This window comes from Sinocyclocheilus grahami, unplaced genomic scaffold, assembly GCF_001515645.1.
Source record: "Sinocyclocheilus grahami isolate Dianchi unplaced genomic scaffold, SAMN03320097.WGS_v1.1 scaffold566.1, whole genome shotgun sequence".
Classification (NCBI taxonomy): Eukaryota; Metazoa; Chordata; class Actinopteri; order Cypriniformes; family Cyprinidae; genus Sinocyclocheilus; species Sinocyclocheilus grahami.
The window spans coordinates 783082-804839 of record NW_015505745.1 but is presented as its reverse complement, the minus strand read 5'-3'; the positions used below and the strand labels follow the sequence as shown (position 1 = coordinate 804839).

Below are 21758 nucleotides of genomic sequence, written 5' to 3'. Positions count from 1 at the left end.
GTTAATTTCTGAACACTGTACAAAATCAGACTGCTGGAATGTCTTTTCAGGATAGAATGAATGGATAAAAAAGATGAGACAGCTGTGCCATTGGTGTGGTCAAGTTTTCTCATGCAAAATAGATGAGTGAACAGATGCAGCTGCTGTCAGCATCTCACCCACATTCAAACACACGCACTGACACACAGAGGTTTTCAGGTCCAGTAGAACATCTGCTGTGCTCATATTACACCGCAAGATAGATTCTGTGGTGTGTGATTAAATTCAAGTGCATGTATGATATGATGAGTTTGTAAATTGACATACATTTAGGGTAGTTAGTGGATTGACGTGTGTGTTATAGTTGACTTCTGTGTTATAATTTGTGGATTGAAGTGTGTTTATGATAGTTTGCGAATTGACGCTTGCGTATGAGACAAGTGAATAGACTGGCAGCTTTCTCATCTGTATCGTCAGTTGTTTACATCATGTTGGCAATCCTGCCTTGAATAGTATTTCTTCATGATCTCCTTCAGTTCTCTCACTCAGTCTGAGAACATTTGCTTGAAGATGATTTAAAAGATTCACCAAAAATAAAAATTGTTATCATTCATTCATTCATTTAGAAGCACCTTAATATCTTAAAAGTGAATTCCAAGTCTTCAGAAAAGTCATATGATAATAAGTCATATGTGACTCTGGACCACAAAATCAGTCTTAAGTCGCTGGAGTATATTTGTAGCAATAGCCAAAAATACATCGTATGGGTCAAAATTATTGATTTTTTCAAAAATCTTTAGGATATTAAGTAAAGATCATGTTCCATGAAGATATTTTGTAAATTCCTACTGTAAATATATCAAAACTTAATTTTTGATTTGTAATATGCATTGCTAAGAATTCATTTGGACAAATTTAAAGGCGATTTTCTCAATAGTTAGATTTTTTTTTGCTCCCTCAGATTCCAGATTTTCAAATAGTTGTATCTCGGCCACATATTGTCCTATCTTAACAAACCACACATCAATGGAAAGCTTATTTATTCAGCTTTCAGATGATGTATACATCTCAATTTCATAAAATTGACCCTTATGACTGGTTTTGTGGTCCAGGGTCACTGGAACTTTTTCCAGGTTTTTTTTTGTGGATGCACTGCTCATTTAAGACCAGTTGTAAAATGACTTTCCGGGTTTTTCGACTTCATTTCCCTCTGGAGATGTCACAGGGTGTACTTTGCACATGGCAGTGGCAATGATTATATCATTCTCCCTGTCTCAAGAGCCAGGGTGGCATCTATCACTGTAGATTCATCATTTCATCGCAGTTCTTGCCTCGAAGATGACCTCTCGCAGCTGTCATCTCGCCTTGACGTCTCATTGTTCTCTGTGTGATGTTTGAATGTCATCCTTGGGGCTTTCAGCCTTGTACTCGCTTGGTTAGTTTGTTGTTTTCCTCTCCTAAGATGCATCTGTTTGTCTTCTTGTCTTCCATAATTATCTGTGGCAGATCATCATGAAATGACATGATCATGTCAGATTTGGAGAGACGTAGGGGTGGCAAATGCATCTGTCAGTGTTACAGTCCTATGACCTTCCCACAGATCAGATTCCTAGTATATGTGAGAAGACTGCTTGTCTTCTTTAAAGACCACCCAGACAAGTCTTTGCAAAACCTGTACTCTAGACCTCTAGGTCCTTAAAAAGTCTTAAATAACGTTTTCCTATTATAAGGCCTTAAAAAGTCTTAAAATGTCTTAAATTCGGATTCGATGGGTCTTAAATATTTTTGGTCTCATTACCTCTAAAATATCTTCAGTCTGACGGACCTAATGACTTTACAATCATTGGACAGACCGAAGATGTGTTCTTCCCGTGGTAAGTGATGACTGTGTCATCAGAGAGAACTGCTGTAAGTTAGCAGAATACAGAATACAAGCTCGCGCTGCTGAGGCTCACTCTGTTTGTCTCGAGACTTCAGAACAAATGAGCGTGACCGCACACATAAACTCAGAAGAAACACACTGAGGTAAACATTCACAATGTTTCGTTTATTCATAACATGATATAGTTAAAGAACACCATGGCAAGTGAGCTATTTTACTCCATATTCTCACAACGCAAAAAAACATTCAAAACACCTACAGAGCGCACGCATTACGCGAAGTCTAGTGCACGTGATTCAGTCTATTAAAATACATTCAGAATGATCACAAATTCAAGACATGGGGGCAGAAAATGTGTATATTTATATACTCAAGTTCACACGGAAGAGTGCCATTTTTTTTCTCCAAAAATTACTATATACAAATGTGATATTGATTTTTTACAACAGTTCAATAAACTAGAAGTTTTATTAAGAGACTTACGTTTTAGACATCATATTGCCTGTTTTTGCACTATTTCGCCAACAAAAATAATTCCAAACACAGTCACAGCGCTGACAATGTTTCGTTCCTGAATGAATCAACCGTTTAAATGATTCGGTTCAGTCGCAATGACTCCCTTATTAACAGTGATTTACTGCCACCTACTGGCGGTTTTAATTTCACATTTAAAGTATCTTTTCATTTTTTTTAATTATTTCAAATATCAGTATTCAATGTTTTATGTTTAATATATCAAAACATTATTTATGCATTTGTAACTGCATGTTAAATGCATTCATGTTCTGCATTAAACAGTGTGTAAATGCATCTAAATGCCACTTCAGGTGCAGCTTATGTCTGGATTGCAAAGATGAATTTTGTTGATACTGATTTCATTTGCTTGGTAACAGCCCAAATGTCTTATTCTTATTCACTGATTAAATGGAAGAATTTGACTCAAAAGATAATGCACACTTATAGAAAAATGGCTTTATAAAGGTAAAATGCCCATAAAAAGTAAAAATCTGTTTAAACTTATCTGACCACCACACAGAATATGAAGAATATCAAAAATTCTGCCTGCCCAACTAAGAGGCTGACATGTTGAATTGTATGCTATTTACACTGCAGCTTTGCACTGTGCTGTGGTTGTTAGCTGGAGGGCATAAAGCCTGTGTTAATACACACAGCATGCACATAATATCTCTGCCTCCTCAGTTATGTGTCAGTCATGGGAACCTGACTAAAATGATGTAATTAAGGTATATTATGTAATTGTACTTGTGAATGTGGACATAATGGATAGAAGGAGGTCTAAAATAGCTGCACAAACATTCCCGTGCATCTCAAGGGTTGTTGCACAGCAGATGCAGGATCCCTGGAAAAATTTGGGAATTTGGAATTTTTTTTGCTAATGCATACTTTTTGAGCCAAATGTCATATCTATATATATATATATATATATATACACACACACACACACATGTATGTATGTATATATATATATATCTCAGCTTATCTTTGTAAAATGGCACAGCTCCTTAAATCTTAGCTTCTTAATCAGACAATCAAGCATTATATAATGATATCATGATAATTAAGCACTATTTAATGATAGAACTTTAGTGATTAGAACTAAAACTTGGTAACCATGTGTGAATGCATGTTTGTCATTTTAATTGAACTTAGGACTGGTGGTGATGCAAAAGATATTGTTGGTCATTCAGGGTTTCTGTAATAAAAAATAGATAATAGTAATTTATTATTAAAAGATAATACTACTACTAATTCTACTACTATACTAACAATATACAACTCACTAAGAATTAATGAGCTGCTGGGTTCATAAATATTAATCACGGTGTCAGCGTTCGCTCGAACTGATTTGCTGAAATCAAATAAGGAAGGGATGGTAATAGGTGAGCGCCAGCCAATGAGATTGCCGTTCGCGCATTAGTTCTGCCCACTACCGGAGAAACCGGCATATCTTCTGCTTGTTCTTAAAAGCGGAATAATTCTAAATAAACTCTGTTGTTTTGACAGGAAAATACAACAAAGAATATCATTTACATGTAGCGTGTCGATTCAGCGTGGTATCTCGCTCTCTCTCTTTGCATGTGTGAGAAACAGCACTATAAGCAAAGTGACAGCGAGGCGTGCGCCTTCACACTAAAGTTTACGGTGCGTCAAATACAGGTACGTGTGCATACATTGAGCTGAATTGAAATGGTACAGATTGCTTGATGGAGAGCGAAACTCTGAAGCACTCAGTGTTCAGTGAGTGGAAATAGATCTATGCTAAACTTGTAATTATCCTCAAACACACACACAGGCGAGTAAAATATAATATTTTTTTAGCCAATGGCTAATGTTAGACATTATATAGTCGCCCAGGGTGAAGATTTAGTCGCATATGCGAGTTATTTACTTGCAATGTAAAGGGTTGACAGCTTAGTTACAATACGATAGAACATTCTGGTTTAATGAGATTCTGCATTCAGCATGACTGCCAGCTAGAGTTATGGAGTTACGTCAGACTGTTAATACAGTCCAAACCTGTGAGCTCAGGGCTTAGGTGAGAGCCAAAGTGAGAGTGACATTTCATTTCTCAGCAGGTGGGAGCTGATAGTGCTGCCCTCCCATTCAGCACACCCTTGAACTCCTCTGACTTCTGAAGGAGAAGGAAACTATTACAATGAATCAGTTGGAGCCATCTCAAAGGACCAGGGCCTATGACTTGGCTGGTCTGGTGGACTGAGTCTAAGATTGACCGGTCAGATGACGTCACACTCAATGAAAGGCCCATTGCCCCTTCAGTCATCATTCATTATACTGCGAAGTTTCAATTTCTACCTAGCCAATGCAATTACTGGCCCTCTGCAGGGGCTTTGACGGCACTCTGAAGCTTCAATTCCCCTAAGTGAGAACCTCAAGCAGTGGTTCTCATTCAAAGCAACCATTTCACTCGAGTAGTGTTTGTATTAAAGCGGCGTAGCTGACACACACACACACACACACAGGTGCGTGCCACCACATGGCCTCAGGGTGAAAGCCTGAGTTTCATTTTCACCTTGACTGCTGCGGTTTATGAACACAATAATGGCACCTTCAGTTTTTATAGCGCTCTCCCAGACTTTAATTTCCCACGCAGCCATTCTGATTTGATTCAAGTTTTTTTTTTTATAAAGCACTAATCTCGCACAATAGATCATCGCAGAGCTCTCAGAGTCGAGATGAAGAGAACGTCTCTCTCTTATCGTTCATATGGGTGTAATCAGCCAACAACTTATCCATCTATATGCAACCTCTGTGTTGCTGTTATGTAACATTTTATGTACTCGTAAGCATAGTGAAAGGCTAGTAGGAGTCAAGACCAGACCCTCCAAGTCCCAGGCCAGTATCATACCCCTAAAGACTCAGACCAAGACTAGACCCTTTGAGACCTGTCGGTCCAAGAACCATTTTAATGAATTTAAAAAGAGAAATGTTGAATTTATTGACTGTAAAATGAGACCCAGATCCATTTACATGAATTCATTTAGCAGACGATTTGATTAAAAGCGACATAGACATGAGGGATACAACAATGCAATTTACTGTAGGGGAAAAGTAAGTTGAGAAGTTCCAGAACTGCTCAGAAAAGTTAAAAATATCTCCTCTGGCCAGACGAAACCAGCATGGTGGGGTTTAATTTCAGGCTGCAACGCAAGTCAGATTGAGCTGAGGACTCGTCTGGTTTTCTGTATGTAGAAGTACTTTTCCTCCATGCAATACAAAATACCTCTACAGGGCTCCACAGTGTGACCATTTCAGTCGCATTTGCTACTGAAAACTATTGCGTGCGACTATGAAAAAATATTTAGGAGCACCAGTGCGACTGACCCGATCTTCATCATATTTGTGATTGTGATCGCTGAGGGGAGCTTCAAAGGTTTCTACCGGTTTTTGCAGCGTTTAGTAATGTATCACAGACATATCTCATGAATCCTTTCAAAAGCAAAGTGTAGATGGTGTAAATAAAAGATTCATTGTGCAGTGTAGAGAGCTTCGTTGATTATAAATGTGAGATCGCGATGAGCTAAGATGAGTGACCGCTTTTAATGATTTTTAAGGGAGTTTGTAAATGTGATACTGATTTAATACAACAGTTCAATAGACAAGAAGTTAATATTAAGTGACTTGCATTGTCTGACTATAACACTATTGTCTGATTTTGCTCTATTTCGTCGTCGAAAATAGTTTGAAACAAAGTCACAGCTCAGCCGCTGCGCATCTCCGTTCAAACACAGCGGTGTCTCGTTTATGAATGAACTGCGTTTTTAAACGAATCTTGTGAGTCAGTGATTCATGATTACCCATTCATAAATACTGTCCATGGCTTCATTCCTGAATGAATCAGCCGTTCGAATGAATCAATTCAATGAATGATTCCGTAATCAATTGAATGAATGATTCAGTGATCAAATCAGTGACTTGTCGCCAACTGCTGGCAGTTTGTTTAATTTTTAAAGCATCTTTTCAGTTCTTTAAATCATTTAATATTTCTATATTCAACATTTTTTTTAAATATTAATCTTAACATGAATTTATGGATTTAATTGCACTCGTGCCACCTCTGATCCTCATTAAATGTCTGAAAATACACCTACATGCCACTTTTGTGTTCTTCTGTGCCACCTCTGTACAAATTAATTTTAATACTGATTTCATTTGATTAGTAAATTATTCTTCTTATTCTACTTGTTCTTATTCTGTGGTTTTTAATAAGAATAAAAAAAGCTTATAAAATCTCATTTTAATAAAGTTAGAAAAATGCCATTACAAAGGTAAAAACAAAATTCCACTGTAAATCACTTTAAGGAGTCAAATATCACCTCGTAATGGGAAGGCACATTTTGGATTATTGATTAGAAGGTGCTCCTAAATTTTTGACTCTGCTCCTAAATTTCTTAAGTTTTTAAAAAGAAAAATAAGCATAGAGCCCTCCTCTAATTTTGTTTTCTTCCAGCTGCGCTGCATTTTCCGGGCTGCTCTCTTTAGGGCGCGAGTGTGCCTGTTATACCACGGTGTCAGACTGTTTTCCTTAATCTTCTTTAAGCGTAAAGGAGCAACAGCTAGAAAAGAGACAGTCAATAGTTTCTGTTACACCATCAAGTTTTTCTGAGATATAGCATATGCTGAGGAATTGAGACAAATCAGGAAGATTATTTACAAAGCAGACCTTTGTTGTAGAAGTGATGGTTCTACCATATTTGTAACAAGGAGTTGAATTTGCAGCTTTAGCATACAGTCTTGTCTAGTAAATACCGGTAAAATTACCGTTAAGAGATCAGGATCTTTTCAAAAATACTGGTAATGCGCTCTGTGTGAACACAGAACGAGATTACCAGTATGAGCACGTACGAGTTTAGAACACTGAACAGCTGACGGAAGACTTTGGGCCAATCATAACATTCTGACGCAGATGATGCATTTACTCTGTGCTGTTTACGGAAGTCAAAGAAATGTCGAAAGTCATCTAATACAATGTCTCTGGTCCAAAAGCAGCTGCATGAATATGAACATTTGACACAAAAGTGAAAACATCAACAAAAACACTGACAGCAGATACCCCTCCATGTCAATTTAGCGGTATTTTGAAATCGATGTGTGTATGGTGCTTTACCGGTAAAAAGATGGAATGTCCTTGCCTGTGTGAACAGTGCATTTTTGTGTTTACCGGTAAAGTCGTTCCGGTAATTTTACGGCAATTTACTAGAATTACTGTGTTCGTGAAAGGAGTTTATGACAATGAGTACGTTTACATGGACAATAATCTGATTAATAATCTACCATGTAAACCATGATTTTTGATTACCTTAATCCGGCTAAAGTCATATTCAAAGTAAATAGAAATCGTATTAAGACATGTGGAGTATTCCTATTTTAGTTGCATTACTGAAGTGCAGTATAGACATATAAACACCTTAATCAAATTATTACCGTCGTGTAGGACTTTTAACGCATTTTGCATCAGGATACACACACGGCAGTGCTTAACCGTTTGACGGCAAATAAAAGAGCTTCAACACCGCCATCGTCTGTATGCACATACAAATAATTTACTGCATTTGAATCTTTCGTAAAATTAAAAATGAAACACCCAAAACTGTACATGGCATCATCACGAAGACGAACTATGTTTATACGTGAAATTCCGGAGGGGACGTCGGATGGCGTCACGTGGGGATGTAATGACGTGTGCCATTAATCGAACTATGTACTATAACATGTAAAGCGGGAACATGAAAGGAATATTCTAAAAGCAACTCATGTACACACCGTAATCATAATATTGGCTTATTTAGAATAAGGTAAATAATTAGATTACTGATTACTGAGTAGGCCCTGACATATAGATTGGCATACATATATGCCAATAGAATTTACAATGTATATAAATGCTGATCCCAATGCATTTTTCATTATCTACATGGATATTAAAATCACGGACAATTAAGACTTTATCTGCAGCCAGCACTAACTCCCTAAACTAGAAAATCAGCAAATTCTTTGATAAAGTCTGTATAGTGCCGTGGTGGCCTGTATACAGTAGCCAGCACAAACGTCAGTAGGGATTTATCATTACCACTTTTTGCACTAGGTAATGTTATATAAAGCACCATAAAGGCCTAGACAGGAAGCTGACATTAAAAAAACTAGCGGCAATGAAAGCCAACTATGGTGTGGGGTGCTTGAACTACAGCCAGTGGCCAACTAGCATGTACTTTCTGCACATGCATGAAAGACAAAAGAACTCTCCATACCAGTAGATGGCAGTAGTCTGGATTAGGGATGGGTATCGTTAAGGTTTTAACGGTATTACTACTCTTATCGATACTGCTTATCGATTCGGTACTTTAACGGTATCCTTATCGGTACTTTTTGTTTTATATATATATACTCCGCGTGAGCGCGATCTCACTTCTGAATTGCGAATAGCAAAAATGCATCATAGACAAATGTTTGAAAAACAGCTGGAGACTCTGGTGAGATAGAATTTGCAAGGTAATGTGTATATATAGCAATAATAAATGTATGTGTGTTTTATTAATTCCTCCAGTACCGATAGCAGAACCATTAACCTCAGAGCTTATCTATACTCCGGTCTTTCATAATTTAGCCCCGGTACCGATTAAATACAGAGTTTCGGTACCCATCCCTAGTCTGGATTCATCATTTAAAAAAAAAAGAAATCATTAAAGCTAGGACTGCAGATAAAAAAAGTAAACAAAGCATCACTTGCTGACCATTTTCATGTCTATCTTGATCGAGATAGATGGGTTCATAATATACTTTCAAGTTGTTAATGACATTGGCATTGTCAGTCCTTGGTCTTGATAGGTGTGTCCTGGCGTTTGTCTTTTTTTTGTTTTTGTTATCAAGCACTGGTTCACTAAGCTGAACAGCTGAACATGCTCAATTATCAAAACACCATCAACAGTGGTCCGACTAGTGTGCAGGAGACACAGCAAAAACTAGGCTGACAGACTTTCAACAACAGCCCATTTTAAAACACAGACCAGATCAAGATGTAATGAAATCCAGAGAAGGGCCACATTTATGTGATCTTAAGAGGTCTCCCAGACTAAGACCACAAAATGAAGACTCTAGAGTCTCTGTAGTCGCAAGTTTAATTCAACACAAACTAGTACAGCATGATGTTAGTCTTTTTTTTTTGTGGGGAGCAGAAGAGGTTCTTGAGAATGTCAGAAGGGATGCATTTTTTTTTTCTTGAATTTCTGAATTAAGACCAGTGACTGGCTGGCAGGGGACTGAATTGAAAGAAAACACAGCTCTAAAACTGCCATTTTTAACCAACTGTTCACATTCACTTCAAATGTGTAGGTGTCCTGAGAGCCAAGCGCGTGCTTCTCTTGTGAATAATTGTCTGCTCTGCCAAGAGGCTCTTTCAGAGAGATGCATCGTGAGGTAGCACCATTCGTTCCCAGCCATATCTGATGTGTCTATGCATGAGAAGCCCACGTGAGGGCTGAAGCTGGCAAAGAAAGCAGACATTTGAGCCTCCTTAAAAGTTCATGCTCAAAGTCCCTGTTGGAGAGCCAGAATTTCTCTTGAGACTTCAGTGCTGATCAACATTAATATAGGGTGTAGTTTTGTCATGAGATATGGATATTGCTGCTTTACCTGATAAATCAGCTTTCTTCAGGTGGATTGGGGTGCAGCATTTGACAATATGTCTCATTTGTTTGTTCACAGCCAGCGAAAACTGTCATGACTTCCACCCCATGTTTTTCACCCACGACCGCTCGTTTGAGGAGTTCTTTTGCATCTGTATCCAGCTTCTCAACAAAACATGGAAAGAGATGAGAGCCACTTCTGAAGACTTTAACAAGGTGAGCGTAACCCTTTTGATTGTGACCCTGCACTTTGGTCTAATTCTACATCCGTCATCCTTTTCCTTATTTTTTCTTTGCTCGTTCTATTTCTCCTGAGTGTTCTGTTTCATTCTCTCATCTTCCCCTCAAATCTTTCTGGTCAACCAATATGGATTTTGACTGGCCGATGCTAGGGTTGTCATGATACCAAAATTTCAGCCGTCGATACCATTATCAGTAAAATTTGATACCAGTTTCGTTACCATAGCAATATCTGGTATGCTATTGAACACAGCACTTAAATTTGATATTTATATTAAAATTTCACTGTTTTAAAGGGGTCATATGATGTTGCTAAAAATAACATTATTTTGTGTATTTGGTGTAATGAAATGTTTGTGGTTTAAGGTTAAAGAACACATTATTTTCCACATACTGTACATTATTGTTTCTCCTCTATACCCCGCCTTTCTGAAACGCGTAGATTTTTACAAAGCTCATCAGTCTGAAAAGTGAGGTGTGCTCTGATTGGCCAGCTATCCAGTGCGTTGTGATTGGTCGAATACCTCAAGCGTGTGATGGAAATGTTACGCCCCTATCATACTGTGATGCCCTGTCCGACCGGAGCGACGAGACAAAAACATTAAAACCCACTATAAACGAGGCATTTGTTGCATCCAGTGGGGACATAATTATGGATTATAATAACTTATACTATCTTTTTACGCGTTGCATCGTGCCGCGTAAACATAAAACCATGTCTGCATTTGTGATCGGAGAAATGACAAACAACAAGCACTACTCTACACTGCTCAAAACTCGCGTTTGAATCGTCAGTGGCATATTCTTTATATATAAAAAACTTACTTGCAGTCTGTGAGTCAGAACAGCTGGCATTGTAGTCTACTCTACCAGGATCAGGAAACAGTCCTCCATAAAATGCACTGGACACATCTGAATATTTGGGTTGAACTGTTCTGGAACAGTGTTGTAAATACAACTTAACCACTGATTTCTAGTCGTGTCCTCTTTTGGAAGACCAAACAAAGTAGTTTCGCTTTCACAACGAAATACAGCGCCACACACGGTGGCCTTGAGTGAGCGGAAAAAATAGAAAATGTTCCACTCCATGTGCAATGGCAGGTCTGTCGATAGATTTTGAAGTATTTTATTGGCCAATCAAGCTCAGTTATTAGACAACTGGTCTATCACTACTTCACACTGCTTGGAAATGCAGGACTCGCTGAAGTTAACCATAAACTGGTGAAAATTATAGTTTCAGGCTCTTGGCAGAGGCAAACTTTTTTCTGGTAAAAGAGGCGGATGAGATATGCTAGGCTGTTTGTGTAATTATGATAATCACACAGCAAACTTGTCCCCACTTTGTAGCATAGGATAAAAGACCATCTCGTGTAAAGCTGTATATTTGAGCTTAATTAAGATTCATGGACATGAAAACTCATCTCCCTGGAGCATGTCTCTCTGGACACTGTGATTAAATTCATCATTCTTTTGTTTTCTCACATGAGCAGCACATCTGAGAAAACCTGCTCACTTTTGCCCCTTCTCTATATTCCTACCTCATTATAAATAGGCTTTCTGAATATAGAGATAAAACTGCTGTTTAATCTGGTGATCAGAACTTCCATTTCTTTCTTTCCGACAGTTGTCTAGCAGTGTGCACACATGGAAATAGTCTTTGTCTTAAACTTTACTGGAGGGATGAAAAGTCAGTAGATTGATTTGTTTCAGGTTCTTTTGATGGTAGCAAGAATGTAGGTAGAAGAAGAAGGAGATGGTAAAATGCACTAATCAAAACTTTAGTCCTATCAGGCTCTTGTTTCATATAATTATTTATACATTAGTGGTGCGTGACTCTTGTCTCTATTCCCTTGGAGCAATGTGCAAATTTGGGACAATACGAAGAAGTGGATCTCTAAATACAGTAACATATATATATATATACATAATCATCAATTCTGAGATGCATGGCGTAATAAGACCATAATTATCTTAACTATCACAATCCTGATTGAAGAAGATTGGACCTACCTCTCCATCCACCTTTGTGTGGGGGCTTAAAGGATTAGTTCACTTCTGAATTAAAATATCCTCATAATTTACTCACCCCCATGTCATCCAAGATGTTCATGTCTTTCTTTCTTCAGTCGAAAAGAAATTAAGGTTTTTGAGGAAAACATTCCAGGGTTTTTCTCTATATAGTGGACTTCAGTGGGGATCACTGGGTGGAAGGTCCAAATTGCAGCTTCAAAGCGTTCTACACGATCCCAGAAGAGGAATAAGGGACTTATCTAGCGAAATGATCTGTCATTTTCTAAAAAATAATACAAATTATATACTTTTTAACCTCAAATGCTTGTCTTGTATAGCTCTGCAATGCGCATGTGTACTCTGTGCAGTCCCATTCGAAACAGTTAGGGTAGGTCGAAAAACTCCTATCTCATTTTCTCTTCCAAAATCGTCCTACATCGCTGCAGAAGTACTGACCCAGTGTTTACAAAGTGAACGTGCAAAGAAGGTCAAACGCCCTTTACAAAAAAATGGTAAAACAGTGATGTAGGACGATTTTGAATGATTTTGAAGTTGGAGGAGAAAATGAGATGGGAGTTTTTCGATATACCCTAACTGTCATGAACCGGAATGCACAGAGTTCACGCAGAATTAGACAAGATGAGCGTTTGAGGTTAGAAAGTATATAAATTGTAATTTTTTTTAGAAAATGACATTGTTTCGCTAGATAAGACCCTTCTTCCTTGTCTGGGATCATGTAGAACACTTTGAAGCTGCACTGAAGCTGCAATTTGGACCTTCCACCCAGTGAACCCCACTGAAGTCCACTATATAGAGAAAAACCCTGGAATGTTTTCCTCAAAAACCTTAATTTCTTTTCGACTGAAGAAAGAAAGACATGAACATCTTGGATGACATGGGGGTGAGAAAATTATGAGGTAACTTTAGCGTATCTTAAAATTTTAAGAGACAGTTGTTAATTACATGTTGCTCTTGTATCTTTCCAGAATAAATAAAAAAATAAAAATATATTTAATGCTATAGAATACTCACTTCTAATAAAGAAGGATAAACTTTATAATACCTCATCGCTCCAGTTTCTATAATCATATATAATGATTGCAGCAAGTTTTCTCAGAGGAGGCAAGTACAGCAGTGCTTTCCCCCAAAAAATTGTAGGAAGCAGCATCTTTTTTTGCCTTCCTTGAGCTCATTGTTGTTGAGCTCTTAAAGCATGACTTGAAGCCAGTTTAATATTTGCTTTTATTTTATTATATAATTGTTTTAAAAAATATATATATATGCATATGTATTAAGTGAGAAGTAATGTAATGTTATGCGTGTATGCACACACATGTAACTGACTGTGGGTTCTGGCACCCCTGTTCTGTTGAAGCTATTGTGACTTTCAGCAGTGTCTGACATACGAGTTGTTTTCTTTTGTCAAGTCCTTCATTTTGTGCTTTTGTCTTGGTGTGTCCAGTCAGACACGTGTTAAATAATTATGAGGCTTCACTGTCACCATACAGCATTGATGGACCTCCACCGATGACTGCAACTCAGCATCCTCTGCCTCTTCTCACACACTTGCATCGAATTTTTTTTAACATACATGCTGTTTTTCTCCTCCCCCACTGTCTCTCTCTCTCTCTCTCTCTCTCTCTTTCCTTCCTAAAGGACAAACACAAACAACTCACACATAGGGACATTTTAGCATATTTAAAGGTTCATGTCCCCCACGAGCAATGACTAATACAGTGGGTTCAAAAGTCTGAGACCATATTAAAATATTAATTTAAAATATACATTTTAGAATTTAAAAAACGTCAAACAAAGACAAATTATGGAGTCAAATGAAGAAGAAATATATAAGATTCTTTACTATTTCTATTTAACTAAGTAAATTTGTGACAAATCGTTTTTATATAAAAAAGACTAAAGGATTAGTTCACTTCTGAATTAAAATATCCTCATAATTTACTCACCCCCATGTCATCCAAGATGTTCATGTCTTTCTTTCTTCAGTCGAAAAGAAATTAAGGTTTTTGAGGAAAACATTCCAGGGTTTTTCTCTATATAGTGGACTTCAGTGGGGATCACTGGGTGGAAGGTCCAAATTGCAGCTTCAAAGCGTTCTACACGATCCCAGAAGAGGAATAAGGGACTTATCTAGCGAAATGATCTGTCATTTTCTAAAAAATAATACAAATTATATACTTTTTAACCTCAAATGCTTGTCTTGTATAGCTCTGCAATGCGCATGTGTACTCTGTGCAGTCCCATTCGAAACAGTTAGGGTAGGTCGAAAAACTCCTATCTCATTTTCTCTTCCAAAATCGTCCTACATCGCTGCAGAAGTACTGACCCAGTGTTTACAAAGTGAACGTGCAAAGAAGGTCAAACGCCCTTTACAAAAAAATGGTAAAACAGTGATGTAGGACGATTTTGAATGATTTTGAAGTTGGAGGAGAAAATGAGATGGGAGTTTTTCGATATACCCTAACTGTCATGAACCGGAATGCACAGAGTTCACGCAGAATTAGACAAGATGAGCGTTTGAGGTTAGAAAGTATATAAATTGTAATTTTTTTTAGAAAATGACATTGTTTCGCTAGATAAGACCCTTCTTCCTTGTCTGGGATCATGTAGAACACTTTGAAGCTGCACTGAAGCTGCAATTTGGACCTTCCACCCAGTGAACCCCACTGAAGTCCACTATATAGAGAAAAACCCTGGAATGTTTTCCTCAAAAACCTTAATTTCTTTTCGACTGAAGAAAGAAAGACATGAACATCTTGGATGACATGGGGGTGAGAAAATTATGAGGAAATTTTAATTCAAAAGTGAACTAATCCTTTGATACAGATTGTAATAACTCCATTTAATTGCACAGTTGTTGCCTACTCAAGCAGACTTAACTTTAGCTTTGTATAGTATCTTAAAATTTTAAGAGACAGTTGTTAATTACATGTTGCTCTTGTATCTTTCCAGAATAAATAAAAATATATTTAAGCCTTTAATGCTATAGAATACTCACTTCTAATAAAGAAGGATAAACTTTATAATACCTCATCGCTCCAGTTTCTATAATCATATATAATGATTGCAGCAAGTTTTCTCAGAGGAGGCAAGTACAGCAGTGCTTTCCCCCAAAAAATTGTAGGAAGCAGCATCTTTTTTTGCCTTCCTTGAGCTCATTGTTGTTGAGCTCTTAAAGCATGACTTGAAGCCAGTTTAATATTTGCTTTTATTTTATTATATAATTGTTTTAAAAAATATATATATATGCATATGTATTAAGTGAGAAGTAATGTAATGTTATGCGTGTATGCACACACATGTAACTGACTGTGGGTTCTGGCACCCCTGTTCTGTTGAAGCTATTGTGACTTTCAGCAGTGTCTGACATACGAGTTGTTTTCTTTTGTCAAGTCCTTCATTTTGTGCTTTTGTCTTGGTGTGTCCAGTCAGACACGTGTTAAATAATTATGAGGCTTCACTGTCACCATACAGCATTGATGGACCTCCACCGATGACTGCAACTCAGCATCCTCTGCCTCTTCTCACACACTTGCATCGAATTTTTTTTAACATACATGCTGTTTTTCTCCTCCCCCACTGTCTCTCTCTCTCTCTCTCTCTCTCTCTCTCTTTGTGATAGGCCTGTCACATCTTGTAAATATTGTGTGTGTGTGTGTGAGAGAGGTGTGGAGATGGTCTGCTCTAACCGATGCTCCTGGGGCCAAAAAATAAATAAATCTGACGGGCAGTGGTTTGCCAGTTTCCATGGCAACCACATTCCTTCCGCTTCACTACAATGACATAGAACAGCTATTGTGTGCGTGTGTGTTTTGGTTCATAAACAGCTGTCTTCGCCACCCAATCAGCTCTGACGAAGGCAGCTACGACACCTGACTTAAAATGGCCACTTCGGTGCATCCAAGCACAGTAGTAGTGATGTAGTGACTCTGTTTAAGCTAGCACAACCCCCACCCCTCCCCCTTCCAATCTTTCCCTCCTCAGTCGCCCTCCCTTTTATACAAACCACATGATTCATATTGCCGGAATGCCATTGGCTGAAGCAACTGTGGCGTCTGGCCAGTCAGGCTTAAGCGCTGAAATGGACATAAACTGTGGTGCTTGGAGATGCTTTCAGATTTTAGAGTGCTGATGGGCATGAACGGCCAGACGAAAGCAACCCTTGGCTAAAGCTTGGTCTGTTTTCATCTGCACACACACACACACACACACAAAACAACCCGGAAATCATCTCCTACCACTGTTTACCATCCATCCGATCGTCCCTGCATCTGGTCAGGGTTCATCTCTGCTACACTGGGTTGGACCAACGTGAAACCGCGCTCCCAAACATGGAGGTGACAATGGCATGTGAGTACTGCTGAAGAGATCGTGTCAGGTGCATGGAGGAAAAACGGGTATAGACTGAATGAAAATGGTGATGGCATTTGCAAATTTGCCTGGATGTTGACTGGAAACGAGACATGAAGCAGGCGCACAGATGGGGCAGGCTTTGTGTGAAGCTGCTTGTAGTAATCAGGTTAGAGACAGATTTCAGCTAGCGATTAAAGAGGAAAGCGATCCAGAGCGAGAGATCGAACCTGCGCTCTCCTCCGTAGCACAGCCCCTCCATGGGTACTTATTATGAATGAGCGCTTTAGTGTGTCGTTTCTCCATCATTCTTTTCTCTGTTGCACATTGACCTCCAGGCGCTCTCGTTTCTGTGTGGCTGTTAATTAAGTTTGCATTATTTCTGCATGCATCCCACGTGTAGGAAGATCAACACTGTCTGTTTGGCATTTTTTGTTACTGTTTTTACAGGGAAAGCTTGTATTGAGGTTAATCTCTTTTGTATACGACCTTGTCCTTTGTGAATTCTTTGTTGGTTCAGTGTTCACAGGATTGACCTTTTGTGAATGATCAAAAAAACAATAAATATCTCCCCACACTTTTGAATTCTGTGATGTGCTGTCAGGTAGCGCCTAATGTTGATTGATTACGGTAATATCGCAGGCAGCATTTTTTTTTTCCAAAAGCATAAATCAGAAAGATCTAATAAAGTGAATGATGTTTCGAGGTTTTGTTTGGTCGTGCTCAGCATCCGCACCCAAGCCTCCGGTCCATAATTCCCTACTTCCCCTTGCAAAGCAAGATTTTTTAAAATAGAATTTTCTTCGTTTTCCCCCCATCCTATCTTTCCTTCTTTCCTTCCTCTTCTTTCTTTATTCTCTTCTTTTTTCCATATTCCCTTTCCTTCCTCCTTTCTGTCTTTTCCTTGTCTTCTCTTCCATTCACCCATTCTTCCTTTCCTTCTTCGTTCCCTCTTTCCCTTCTTCCTTCCCCTTTTCCTTTTTCTTCCTGTCCTTCTTCATTACTTCCTTCACTTCTTTTCACTTCCTTTCCTTTCCTCCGTGTCTTCTCTTCCCTTCTTACATCTATTCTTCCTATCCTTCATTCCATCCTATCCTTTTTTATTTCTTTACTTTTTTGTCTTCACTTCCCTTCTTATAGTCATTATTCCTATCCTTCTTCATTTCATCCTTTCCGAGCCGAGTCTATCCTTCAGTTCCTTCTCTCTTTGTGTTTTTTTTTCCACACACAACAAACCAGTGCTACTCTACGCTATGAGCGGAGTCTCCTGAGACCTTAAGTGACTTTAATGCATTGCACGCTTTCAGCATGCTTCATGCTGGCCCTTGGTGAAAAAGTTACTCCTGCTCCTGTCAATTGGGTAGATGTATGGCTGGATCCCGAGAGAGTTGAGTGCCACCTGCTGTAGAGTTCTCCGGGACCTGGGAAATTTTTTGGATGCTTTTCAAAAACCTGTTATGAAATGTTTACTTGTCAGAGAGCATTTGTGTCTAGACTGTGGCTATGCCTATGTTTGCACGAGTGGCTTTCTCTGCATTTGTGTGGTCATTAGCCTTGTCCAAATACCCACACTTGCGGTCTTTGCACTTGACCACTTGACTACTTATATGACGGATTCCCTGTATTTGGCCCAAGTGTTCAAGTGAGCATGAAGACCACAAGTGTGTGTAGAACTTTTCATTACCTAATGGGACACACTTGTAGTGTTGTAAAAATGCAAGTGTTTACATAGCTTTATTTTAATTTTGATTTTAAATACTTTGCATTTTAAAATCAACTTCTAAATGTCTGTTCAGTAGTCCCTATAACATGACAATTTTAATTTGTGGTGCTTCTAATTAAGTGATAAAAAGCAGTTGCAAATGTTGTACAAAATAAATATCACCACTACTAATCTTTGCACCAATAAAACGTAAAAACGCTGTTTTTCTACCAAATTATATGTAGTATCTAATTATTATATTAATATTTAACTTGCATTGGAAAGGTTTCCGTGACCTCTTGTGAGATCTCGGCAAAAAGTCTCATGATTTATTTCCAGAACATGATGCATGATGGGATACACTGAGCCTCGAATAGCGCTCCGGAGTGATATTCGAGATAGTGTGCGTTAAGGGCACTGCGCTTTGGCGTTTTTAAGACCTGGGACAGTCTTGCGCACTTACTTCGTCGCGTGCACGCGCTCTCAAGTGGCCAAGACCGCAAGTGTGGGTATTTGGACAAGGGGATTCTCTATACTGTGACAACTACTGGAGGCTGCACACTAATGATGCACCGTAAAAACTAAGCATTCTGTGAGAATGTACTACTATTTTAAAAAGGCACCATAAGAAGATCAGTTTCAGGCAGAGGAAAGGAGAAATGGAGCACTCAGAGAAGTCTGATACATGTCATCACTCTATAGACGACTGCAGGCTGTATGGTCAAGCACAGATACTCAATTTCCTGTTACCCCAGGTGCCAGGCCATGCCTCCCAACACCTCAGCAAGCATCCAGCAACCTGCTCCACAACCCAATGTATCCCTGGCTAGGTCAGAAAGAGAGGAAGAGATTCGATGGACCTTCCTGCTTTTGGTTTCACATTAAATGTGCTACATCTTTTAAATTTTCATCGTCCTTTCGTCTCTGAGCAGAGTCTAAACACATCATCCCATTGCATGCAAGACTTCAGACCTCTCTCTTGGCGTGCATATGCATACACAGGTGTTTTATCCTTGTCTACTCTACTTGTTATTCATAAGCTTACCCCCAGCATTTATGAAAAAATGACTCCAGACTGTACTGCATCTAAATTCATCACTTGGTCTTTGTGGTCAGTGTTTCCAGCATATGATTTTTCCATTAATGATATCTATTTGTTTTCTTTGAAGTAATGCCCATTTCTTTGATGTGAATCATTGTTAACTGTTATAAAAATCGTTAAGGGGGAGGAAATGGCATAATTAGCATGTCAGTTGTGGAATGGATAAATGTCCCTTTTCCTTTTTGTGCCTGATTGCCCTATTGGGTCCACAGACCATAACAAGCAAAATGAATGTGAAGAAGGATAACAGAGACATGTGCAAGATATGCTTTCCAGCCTCTGTAAACTGTAAATTTTGTTTTATTTTCCTTTCCATTTGAGATTTGACGTCTATAATCTAAACACTATTTGGGGATTGACAGGGTGTAAATGATGATTCTTGCATTTGTAGTAAAGCTTTGAGTGTTGATGTGACTCCCTAGGCTAATTAAGCAGCTTTGACTTTAAAGAACTGTGTCAATAGGAAGGTTTTGAATTTGATTCTAACACCATGTCCTAACCAGACGTGACACTGCAACGCATGATAAAAGGTATCTTTTCCATGTTAATCAGAGTTTTTGTCATAACCAGCTGCAATTGAGATATACAACAAGCAATGGAATTCTGTTTTAGATACTGTTTCTATTTCTGCAATGTCATGGCTGGAGCAATAACATACACACTTTGGCAAAGATAATAGGTGCTGATTTTGTGCTTTATTTGGTGTTAAAAGTGTCTGTTGTTTGAATATCATGTAGCGTGACCTTTTTAGCCATACTGAAAGCAACTATGAATAATTTAATTTAAAATGAATATGAATGTTAAAACTGTGAACTCGGTGTATGTATTTTAATAATGTTAAAATGGCTTAATACTAATTAATTAGATTATGTACTTTAAGACACTTTTCTGAGTGTCTGTGGATTTTGATTGATTTTGTTGCATGTTGTGTCTGATGTGGACAGACAAATGTGACCCTGGAGCACAAAACCAGTCTTAAGTCGCTGGGGTATATTTATAGCAATAGCCAAAAATACATGGTATTGGTCAAAATAATAGATTTTTCTTTTATGCCAAAAATCATTAGATTGTTAAGTAAAAATCATGTTCCATGACGATATTTTGTAAATTTCCTACCATTAAAAACTCAATTTGATTAGTAATATGCATTGCTAAGAACTTCATTTGGACAACTTTAAAGGCGATTTTCTCAATATTTAGATTTATTTGCACCCTCAGATTCCAGATATTCAAATAGTTGTATTTCTTGTATCCAAATATTGTCATATCATAACAAACCATACATCAATGGAAAACTTATTTATTCAGCTTTCAGATGATGTTCGAAAAATTGACACTTAAGACTGGTTTTGTGGTCCAGGGTCACAAATTGGAATCTTTTCACATTGTATCAGGTTAGGACTGGTTTAGTGTAAAGTTGTGTAAAAATCTCAGGATTTGGCAAGTCTGCTGAGACAATTCTGTGGCTGTTGCCACTGTTTGTTTTAGCAGCGCATGCAGAATGTTTCAATACAGCAGGTCCTGTGTGCATATTATGCGTCAAATTGCATACAAAATGTAAGGATCATAAATAAAGATCATCCTTTTCTAAGCTTTGTTTACAGCAAAGCTGCTCATAAACTTATATGTGATTCATCTTCCTAAATCAATAAAAAAAACTCTTCTGATGCGACTGAATAACAGCCTTTGCATAATTACAGGTAGGAAATAAATATGACTATTAATTATGTACTGGTGTGAAAAACAGAGAGGCATACATGTGAATTCATGATGGATAGCTGTGCGAAGTTGTAATTAAAATAAGACAGGAGTGATAAATCTTGCTACCCTGGTTGGAGGCAGTTTTGATTGGCTCTCTGGAAGAGGGAGGTGAGCCAACTGCTGTAGCTGCAAAAAGGTGCTGGTAAACCAACTAGTGGACCACTATATGCTTCTATGTAATAGCATTGTTTTATATTTTTATTTATTTATTTCTATTTTTTTGCATTTTAAATTATTGGTTTGTGCACGCTTAGGCCAGATAGACATCTTTGGGCATTACACATTTTACGTTGTGATGCAAAAGTATTGCAATGCATAAGTAATTTGTTATGCAAGGTAAAGTTAAAAAGAGTTAATCTTTAACAAACACATATCACTTTCATATTGGATTAGTTTCTCTTTTTTCTGTTTCTGTCTGATGATGGTTGCTCTTTCGCATATGGATGCACATTGGTTTCATTGCACTGCTTATGATCTGACTGTAAAAAAAGACAGGAAAAACTAATGATCATGTATCACTATTTTACTGACTCATGTGATAGGCTACAGTTG

General features: G+C 38.1%; 1 protein-coding gene across 6 annotated transcripts in view; it reads left to right on the top strand.

The window, feature by feature from the left end:
• Positions 1 to 21758, top strand: part of LOC107556397 (engulfment and cell motility protein 1) — a 103205-nt gene that overhangs the window by 67549 nt on the left and 13898 nt on the right. For all 6 annotated transcript variants that reach the window (XM_016239508.1, XM_016239505.1, XM_016239506.1 and 3 more), the window contains one exon: positions 10103 to 10239. In XM_016239508.1, coding sequence (XP_016094994.1) covers positions 10103 to 10239 — 137 coding nt within the window. The remainder of the gene's footprint in view (positions 1 to 10102; positions 10240 to 21758) is intronic.